This window comes from Leishmania panamensis (assembly GCF_000755165.1).
Source record: "Leishmania panamensis strain MHOM/PA/94/PSC-1 chromosome 34 sequence".
In the NCBI taxonomy this organism is placed as follows: domain Eukaryota; phylum Euglenozoa; class Kinetoplastea; order Trypanosomatida; family Trypanosomatidae; genus Leishmania; species Leishmania panamensis.
The window spans coordinates 1,903,060-1,912,862 of NC_025881.1; the positions used below are offsets into that span (position 1 = coordinate 1,903,060).

The following is a 9,803-nucleotide window of genomic DNA, read 5'->3' on the forward strand; positions in this document are numbered from 1 at the left end:
CTCTGTAGGAAAGCCAGGTAGCCCCTCTATCCCTGCCAATGCCGAGCCACTTTGTGGTGGTGCCAGGGTCCAGTACTTAGGGCGTAGGGAAGCCTGACCGATGTAGCACTACAGATACCTGTGGCCAGGTCGTAGATGGTGATGCGTCAATGCGACTCGCTGCTGTAACCACGTTTGTGTTATTCATGTGATGGGCAAAGTGTCAGCGTTTCTTACGAGGTCCTCGTTGTCCACTGGTGGTGGTGATGGGGGTGGGGGGGCCCGAGGCGATCGGCAGAGTGGGGAAAAGATCGAGCTTGAGGCTGAGGCCGTACGCCGAAGACTGACTCGGCAAACTGCTTTAACGCTGGTCTAGAGCTTCTTCGCACTACGCGATTGGACCCTGTGAGGGACTGCGGGGGGAAGTGGAGTTTGACGAATGCTCTGTATGGCAGAGAATACACATCTGACAAGAAATATTCATGTTCAGCCCTCATTCGCACCGTGCGCGCCAGGGATGAGACAAGGCAACAGCCATCTCTCAGTGCGAAAGGGCATGCCAATGCGTTGGTGATGATTTTCCAGCACAAATTGACGCAACATCCAGCGGTGCCCCTCCACACCACCGAGACCCCACCATCACCACCACGCAACCTAAGCCATTCACGATGGGTGAGCCCGGGATGACACCCCACGAAGTCCACTGCACCTTCTCCCTGGGCCTCGACGAAGTCCACTGCTAGAGTGTCAAGGTACTCCCGATGCGCGGCAGGAGGGTGCTGCTGAACATCTGCGGCTAGGGCGTCGCCATCGACTTTCTCCGTGACACGTGGAAAGAGGAGTGTAATGAGCTCCCTTTGGCGCAGCGCGAGCCCGACGATGATCCCGCGCTCAACCGCCCTGTGGCGCTGACCAGCCATCTGGGAAAGTAACTCGAACAAATGGCCTCGCGACTGGTGCGCGACCACCAGTCAGACAGGTTCCAACCAGAGTTCTCTGGCTTCCGTCCCCGCCGCACCACCCGTAGACCCCCTGGACTTCCTCCCGCACAAGGTGGCGCAGCGGCAGCCGGGTACCGAGGCTGTAGCACTGCTTGTGTACTCCAAGCTCGCGCGTCTGACGCGGCAGACCACGGCGCCACCTCTGCTGATGACCTCGCACTCCTCACCGTCCGCCGCAGAGAGGGGCGCCATACGAGCCGCGCTGCGGTGTGCATCCTCTGGGGCGTGGGGGCACGGACAGGTGCCAAGCCAGGAGTGGCCTTGACGCCCCACGGCAACAGCACACACATCGCTGCAGCGGCTGGGGCACGACCTGCTGCGAGGGCGGCGTGTTGTCGCGCAACTGGGGGCCGGGGCTGGCGCTGCTTGCTCGTAGCGGGTGCCACTCCCCCCCCCCCCCCTGGGCAGGGCGGGGAGGGGCATGCAAAACGCGCGCCCCGGGCAGACGACTATTTCCAGACGACTAACGCATAGCCGCAGCGCAACGGAGATCGATGAGCCTCGGTTCTTTGCATCTGCTTATCGGCTTGCGGGCGATGAAGCGACACATAAAAAATGAAATCACCTCCAAGAAACTTGTTGACTGCACTTGGTGTTTCTTTGACTCCTCCTATTATCGTCATCTTGAGGTTGTACGAGGTTTGAAAGTGGTGAGGCCAGAGCGCTGTCAAAATAGCGGCGCCCGCACGTATTTGTGTGACCTGGCAAAGAAGTGAATTGTCATGTTTGGTGGTTCTCGGTGTTGTGCTTGCCTTCGCTACTTGGAGTTGGAAGAGGTTCTCACGGTATGGCAAGACTACTCCGCACGCGAGGAAACTGATACTGTCTTGCCTATTTCCTCACCAGTGTAGCTTTCTAGTAGATGTTTGCTTCTGTACTTCATCACCTCCACATTCTTGTCTCTCTCTCACAGAGACGTTGGTTGCAACCCGTTGCCATCTCCGGACACGATCACTGACTTTCCGGCCTCCCGATTGCCTTCAGCCCGCCCCCGCCATCTCACCTCGCAGAACAGCGAGGACACCCCCGCTACTGTGGAAGGAAAGGCGAAAAAGAACCTGTACCTCGGTATCGCGCCGAAGGCTGCCGCTCACACCGCCTTGTCAACGCACGCTGATATAGCCTTCGAAACGTAACCGACACGCACAATGTCATACGTATCGCTTCTGGGAGTGGCGCTCAGCATATCGGTCGCCACTATTGGTGCCGGGGTGCTGGCAATACCAGCCACATTTGAGTCCGACGGGATTGCGCTCGTGGCACTCACCCTACTCGCAGTCGGCGTTTTCACCGTCTTCTCCATCGATTTTCTAATCTTGTGTATTGACAAGCTGGGCGCGAACAGCTACGAGGAGATATCTGACGTGCTGCTGGGGCGCGTCTTCAAGGAAGTCATACGCTGGATGCTGATTGTGTACAACATCGGTACCGCCGTCGGATACATTGTTGTCATTGGCGAGATCTTCACTCCGATGCTGCCGGTGATCCGCTTGTACGTGCCGTGGCTCTCGTCATCATCGCATATCATGATTGCATCATGGACGCTGGTGATGCTGCCTTTCTCGTGCTTTCCAAAGGTGTCGCACTTGTACGTGACCTCACTCCTAGCCATCGCAGCAACCTTCTTTATCTCTGGCATCATCGTCTACCGCTACTTTGTGCCACTGAGCTTCACCCAGGCTACGAGGAACTCAGAAGAAGGCATCAAGTACTTCCGCTTTTCTTGCCGGTCGCTCCTGACACTGCCTGTGGTGATGTTCGCCTTCGATTGCCAGTCTCTCGTGTTTCAGGTGTACGCCGGATTGAACCACCCCTCGCGATACAGCATGGCAAAAGTGGCCACTGCTAGCGTGCTCGTCACAAGTCTTGTCTACGGTGTGGTCGGTTTCTTTGGGTACGTGACTAACACACCGCACGTGCGAGGCAACATCTTGACAAACTACAACCCGATACGTGATCATCTCTTTGCCATCGGTGAAACATTCTACTCCATCACCGTGAACGTCGCCTACGTGTTGATCCTCATGCCGTGCCGCGACGCAATCTTTCAAATGTGGTACGGATTCAGCCACACCCACGAGTTCTTAGAGATCCCCCAGTACAGCAACCTCCTTGTGAGTGTTCTGCTATCGTTTCTTTGTCTGTGCTTCGCCCTACTGGCGCCAGGTTTCTTGTACATTGTGGCGCTCATGGGCGCTTTCTGTAGCAGCACGTTGTGCTTCACGTACCCGGCCCTTTTCCGGCAGCGTCTTCACGTTCTCGGACTGGCGCCGTATACCGGGTACGAGCACTTCGCCGTGTGGGCCATGTACTTCTTTGGGTTTGTCGGTTTCATGATGGGGCTCTTCGCCCTTGCTGGGGTGTAACGACCCGCGCCTCCTTTTCCACTGTTGTTTGTCCTCTCCTATTTTGTTTGTGTTTTCTTTACTTTGTTGTGTGTGCAGGTCGATGAGCTGAGGGTTTCTTGTGCCGCGAAGCGTCCACGTGTCGTGTTCTTTCTCACCACGTGGCTCGCGGGCTACGTGCGGCATGTTTTTCCCCCAGTCAGCTGACAGTCATATGTGCCTGTACTAGTGAAGCCGTGTTTGTCCGCCAACGCACGTGTGGGCATCCGTGTGCTGTTGCGCCATCTTTATCCTTTTGAGGGGCGGGGGCTCCCTCCTCCCTGCGTGGACCGCCACGGTATTCTTGTGTTTCTGTATGTCCTCATCACTCCACGGCAGTACCATAGCTGCTCTCTCCGTGCTACCGTTTAACGTAGCAACAACGAATCAAACCCCATACATGGCTCAAAGAAAAAGACTGCCCTGATGCACATCGACAGCCCTGAGCCAAGGAAGGACGAAGACATCCTCGCTTCTTCCCCTTGCGTCCTCCCTCTCCGCCCCGCTTGTCGCGCAAGCCAATGAAGGAGAGGGCAGGAATGGACATGCGGTGAGCCTATTCTCTTCGCAATGGTGACACCGGCAAAACACTGCTCCCCTATTCTCCCTTAAAGCTTCGCGGTGTACACCCCCCTCTCGTATTGCGCGACAACGCACAAGCACCACTTGGCACCTCCTCTGCCTACCTGATACTTCTCCCAGTGCCCCTCTTTCGCAGGCTATGACCCCTTTGTCCCACGAACCCCGCATAAGAAGCGGCGCGCGCGTGCTTTTTGCGCTGGTGAATCTGCGCAGTGGGGGGCACCGCTGCGCTCAGTATGTGCTCCGCAAGCTCATTGATACCCTTGGCGCCGATCGGGTGTGGGTCCTCTTCGAGGGCAAAAATATGGAACACCACCGCGCGGAGCTTGAGTGCTTCCTACGCAAGCAAGCCCCCGACTACGTCATTGTTGCCGGTGGTGACGGTACCATCTCCTTCGTCGTGGACGTAATCAAGCGACTCCAGAATCAAAACTTACTCTCCCCGCACCGTGGCGTGATTGCGCCTTTTCCACTCGGCACCGGCAACGATTTCAGCATCACGCTTGGTTTCGGCAGTGGCTTTGCACGCTGGATCGTGCTGGGCGAGCGTCGCTTCCAGCGCCTGATGCGGGACTACGAGACGGCCACCGTCACAAATGTGGATAGATGGTCCCTTCACGTGACCACCACGATGGCACGGCACCCCAACGGTTTGGTGCACAACCATGTATTCAACAACTATTTCTCCATCGGCTTTGATGCGGCGGTGGCAAACGGACTCAACCGCTTTCGGGGTCGCTACCCCCACCTCTTTACAACTAGGCCAGTTATCAAGCTGTGGTATGCTGTCTTTGCTGTCAAGGCACTCTTTACCGAGAAGAAGATCGGTTCCTCCATTCTGCTTGAAGTGGATGGGCACCGCGTACCGGTGCCGGCGAGCGCCAAGTCTGTTGCTGTGTGTAACATGCTGACGTACGCCGGCGGTGCTGTCGCCTGGAACGGTACTGCCGTTGACCACTACGCCAAGCCGTCTGTGTGTGATGGCCGCGTGGAGATTGTTTGTTTCTATGGCATATGGCATCTGGCGCTTGTGCGTCTGGGCTGGTGCTATGGGAAGAAACTTGGACAAGGCATCACCGTCTGCATTGAAACCGATTGCCACTCCTTCCAAGTTGACGGCGAAGAGGTGCTGAATAGGGTGGGCGCTATGGGTAAATGTACGGTCCGCATTGCCCACTTGTCTACTTCACAGTGCCTAGCCGTACCACCACGGTCGGAGACGAACGCCTTTGTCCTCTTGCTCGCACCTGCCGTGGTGGGGCTGGCCATCATCGTAATTCTGTACCTCACCCCCGTTTTGTAGTACCCGGACTTTGGATTTTTGCCACGGCAGGTGACTGGCAGTGACAAGATAGATGGAGTGCCGGTGGTGTGCTGTGCAGGGCGCTGACACTGTGGTGCCGCCTCCCCACCCCCGCCTGTATTTGCCACGAGGGCCATCCAACCCGGCATTACGTCCAATATGCCACGCGCGATTCGCGGGTCGCTCAACGCTCTAAAAACGCGCCCTGTTTCACACTATGACTTAGCTACGCACTTCTCACCCGCGCTGTGTGGGCCTCCCTCGTCAGGTGGCTATCGCTTCCCCCTATGTTTCTTCATAAGGACGTGCTATGAGCTCTTTGCGCGCTGTCGCATACCTATCCACGGTCCCCCTCTGCCTGACATACCCACCGCTGTCAAAGGCGTGCGGACCCAGGCGAAGGCGGTATGCTGCCGCTACTGCAGACTCACAGCATCGTCTCACCTACTGCGGTGCATGCAGAGAAGCCATCTAGACACCCCCGCCGCACGGGGCGGGGAAGGGCGTGCAAAACGCGAGTCCCGGGCGGACGGCAGACGGTCTTTGCTAGACGACCAGGATGTAGCTGCAGCGCAACGGAGATCGATGAACCACGGTTGTCTGCATCTGTTTGCTGGTTTGCTTCTTTCGGAATGGACATGTTGGAGAAAAGGCACTCGGATGGTAAAGCTGCGGTGTCTCTCGATGTCGTTTGTTTACGCTCCCCTTCTTTTTCTGCGGGAAACTGAATGCTGTACCCAATGGACATGTGCGCGCTTGCCGGTGCCTACGCATGTGTGTGCCTGTTTACTGCTTCCAAGAACATCGATGCCAATATCAGCGTCTTCGTTACTTTTCCAAAACTGTCATTCTGAGCGTGGAGATCAGTCTCGCTCGTCGTCACCGCCGCTGCTGCTGCGCCGTATGTACCTGAAGAGAGAAGGACTTCGATAAAGCCCATGCGTGTAAAAGGGAAGACGTGTTGCCTCCTCATTGTTCTCTCCTGCACGTCGGTCAAAAACGGCTTATTACGCGACGCCTCATTCATGATTTGTTGGCACTCCACTTTGTGAAGTCCATGCATTACATCTCCTCCTTCATCCTTATTCTCTTATCTCCGCTCCGATAACTTCCACGCATGCATCTCTCGCTCTAACATAGGACAACATTCAGAAGTGACAAGGTGTGGACTCTTCATGAGCGATGCGAAGAGGGTCTTCTCGTTTAGCGCCTGCTGTTGCAGCGCGCGCACTCTTGTCACCGTTCGGGATCGGGATATCAAAGAGGATCGCGCTTGTCGGCAGCGGCAACTCGATCACAGCGCTGCTAGTGAAGGAAAGCATACCAGCTGGCACGCCGTTGCTCCTCGCGCCGGATGCTGCGCTGCTCACGTGCCAGGGTGCTCTCGACGCAGACGTGGACGGTCTCGTGCCACCACCAGCGGAAATGCTGGAGATGCTGAAGCGCGACACGGCGCATCTCGATCACGTTTACGTAGCGCACTTTCTATCGCTGCAGTTCTTCACGGACAAGGGGAGCTGGTTCGCTGGTCAGATTCATCACTTCAAGGATAGCGGCTCCACTTCGAAGAAAGATGCGGCTGGTTCGCGCGTCTGGGAGCGGTTTGCGCGAGAATACGTAACCGCTCCTGCACCGGTCTTCCTAGCCGCTCTGCAGTACGTCTGGGAAAGCTGCTTTCGCAAGACTGCAACAGAGGCGGCATGCTTGCCGCCTGCTCCGCTACCGGCAGCGCTTGCGGTTGCGCCAGTAGTCGATGTTGCCGTGCGAAGCCGCAACACCACGAATTCGACACTCACGGCTACCACCGCAAAGGTGGTCAGAGAGACTTACCTGAATGGCGACATCACCGGCGCACGGCAAGCACTCTTGGCGAAAAACGATGCGTACGCTTACTGGGTTCTCACCGCCAATACAGATATTCCGGTTGGCAGTGAAGTCTCTGTTTCCCCACAGCCTTCGCTCTAAGAGAGCAGCACTTGTAACGCTCGATTCGAGAGAAAAAGGAGGCAGTCCCTCACTCCTGTCCGGCCTTCTCTCTTTCTCCAGATTCTGCACTGGGCGCATCCACTTGCTGTATCAACGTGGGAAGTGTCTCAGATGGTGCTCCCCCCTGGAAGGAGGCTCAAAACAGTGGATCGCATCGTGGGTCTACCTTTTACGCTTCCCCGCGTTTCATTGCTCTGACCAACACCGTCCGCGTGTCGCGCTTCTCTCCGAGGTGTCTCCCTTTTATGGCATGCGCGCGCACTGCCTCTTCATTGAAGTTAGCAAGCGCAACTCCTCCCCCCAATCTTCACAAATAGCTTCTTTGTTCATCTCGTCGGCGTGCTGGCGACCGCTTCTGTAGTCCTGGCCACCGTCACCCATGGCGTGAAGCAATTTGCGGTGAAGCGGTGCATGTGCGCCGCCGTAGTGCACTCCTTCGGAATGCCTCGCGTTGCGAGGTGGCATTTCGCGGGCCCGGAAGGCGACAGGGTGGTGTGCACGATTACTTTAGTGCTCAGCTTTACGGTGTATCTCGATGGGCGGTCCACCGCCGGAGTTCGAGGATATTTATGGCACCGGCAGCAACAGCCTCTAGATCCCGGCGGACAACTGCCCACTGTCTTGTCTGCTCAGGGAGCTCTACCAGTCCTCGCAGAGCGCCACGTACCACCCCGCCGGGCGCGAGTGCAGGGTCCATGTATGGTAGCGGTTCGGTGAGTGGTTATGTCATCTGCGACACCATGACGACTGGCAGCTTCTCTGCCCCGCGTAGCTTTTCTGGCATTACGGGCGCCCCTGACTTCGACCTGGCGTACGCTCTCCGAAGTGGGACGACAGTTACAGTATGCAGTAGCCGAGCACTTCAGTGGACAGAACAGTGCCACCGGTGTTGTCGATCCCAAAGGCAAACCCCGGCTTCGCCAACAAGTTTGCCTTTTGCCTTCCGCGGAGCAGCAGCGACAAGGACACTCTTCTTGTGCTGGGCAGCTACGACCCGAGCGACACTGACAGTGGGTATTGCGCGCGTCACAACTGCCGACAAGAATATCAGCGGCGCCATCACCACCACAGTGGCCTCTTGCACATCTATGTTGACGGTGCCAAGGTCCATCCACCCAACTGCCATTGCAGTTTTGAACACCAAGTCGGTCGTCAACGGGCAGCACTCAGTGGAGTACTCAACGATGTCATCGCTAACGTTGTCCCCACTATTGGTAGCGAGGGCTGGGGCACAGACTGGAAGGGACTCGACCATCGAATGGCTTGCACATCACGTACGGCGTTAGCAACGCAGGCCTCGATCTACGCAACCTCATCGACATGGCGTGCATCCTTGGAGAGATGTTTGAGGTGGGGTATACACGGTCTTTGACGTCGACAGCGCGTGACTTAGCATCGCCCAGTCCAATTTGAGTCGCATGACATTTCTACAAGGGTTAAAAGACCTCGACTACTATCTGCGCGTTATTGTGCTGAGCATTCGAGGAGACGGAATGGGGCAGGGCTGCATCGAAAGACGGTGTGATAATGGGGGTGAGTCAAGACACTCCTCCCCCGCTACTCCGACGGCGTGGTTCACCAAACGCTCCTCTCTTTACCCCCCTCTTTATTCTTCAGGCCCTTTCACACTTCGCGGAATCAAATCACTGTCAGCGCTTGATCCCCCCCACACCCGCGATTACCCACCGCGACAGGGTCCTTGGATGACGGAAAGGGGGATGCGTAAGCCTACCTGTTTGCCGGCCGTCTTGCCCGATGACGGCTTGAAACCAGCAGGATTCTCACGGATGGCGGTGCCGGCGCTGGGTGTGGAGGGGGTGCGCCCAAATTGGCATGCCTCCCCGCACCACTCGCGGAACCCAGAGACACGTCAGTCGGGAATTGGCTGCATCATGCTTTTGGCATCGTTCTCCCTCCTTTTGCTTGTCGCCTTGGCGATTTTTCGCGCCGTGGTTTGCTTTCCGGTTGCCGGCGCCGCCGCCCTCCCCCGCAGGGGAGGGCCCCTCGGCCGACGCCACCGCAGCGCACAGCCCGCTGCAATCCATTTTTGGCGCCCCCCCCTGATGTTCCAAATGTTATCCCGCCACCGGAAAGCCCATGCGGGCAACCGCGGCTCATCGATCTCCGTTGCGCTGCGGCTATGCGCTGGTCGTCTGGAAATAGTCGTCTGCCCGGGGCGCGCGTTTTGCATGCCCCTCCCCGCCCTGCCCAGGGGGGGGGGGAGTGGCACCCGCTACGAGCAAGCAGCGCCAGCCCCGGCCCCCAGTTGCGCGACAACACGCCGCCCTCGCAGCAGGTCGCGCCCCAGCCGCTGCAGCGATGTGTGTGCTGTTGCCGTGGGGCGTCAAGGCCACTCCTGGCTTGGCGCCTGTCTGTGCCCCCACGCCCCAGAGGACGCACACCGCAGCACGGCTTCTATGACATTACTCGAGGCACAAAGTGGTTGGCAAAGCTTTATAAGGATATTCTTCTCGTACTGGGTCACTTTTTTCTGCTCAGCCGGAGGAGGCTGTTCGGGCGCGTGCGGATTATGTTGTAGGTGAGCTCCTGTACATGTATAACTCCCAC

The 9,803-nt window shown here is 57.4% G+C and overlaps 3 protein-coding genes across 3 annotated transcripts, besides 3 other annotated features; all 3 read left to right on the forward strand.

The window, feature by feature from the left end:
- Window positions 1-452: part of a repeat region that runs on past the window's edge.
- Window positions 453-487: 35 nt separating this feature from the next.
- Window positions 488-1,211: a repeat region.
- A 917-nt stretch (window positions 1,212-2,128) lies between these two features.
- Window positions 2,129-3,346, forward strand: AAT27.2 (amino acid permease, putative; the record flags this gene model as incomplete). The annotated part of the gene is made up of 1 exon (XM_010704636.1): window positions 2,129-3,346. One exon carries the CDS (start codon window positions 2,129-2,131, stop codon window positions 3,344-3,346), a length of 1,218 nt encoding a protein of 405 aa, XP_010702938.1.
- Window positions 3,347-4,085: 739 nt separating this feature from the next.
- On the forward strand, window positions 4,086-5,249 carry LPMP_345200 (diacylglycerol kinase-like protein; the record flags this gene model as incomplete). The annotated part of the gene is made up of 1 exon (XM_010704637.1): window positions 4,086-5,249. One exon carries the CDS (start codon window positions 4,086-4,088, stop codon window positions 5,247-5,249), a length of 1,164 nt encoding a protein of 387 aa, XP_010702939.1.
- A 3-nt stretch (window positions 5,250-5,252) lies between these two features.
- Window positions 5,253-5,876: a repeat region.
- Window positions 5,877-6,431: 555 nt separating this feature from the next.
- Window positions 6,432-7,214, forward strand: LPMP_345210 (hypothetical protein; the record flags this gene model as incomplete). Its single annotated transcript, XM_010704638.1, has 1 exon — window positions 6,432-7,214. One exon carries the CDS (start codon window positions 6,432-6,434, stop codon window positions 7,212-7,214), a length of 783 nt encoding a protein of 260 aa, XP_010702940.1.
- Between the last annotated feature and the right edge of the window lie 2,589 nt (window positions 7,215-9,803).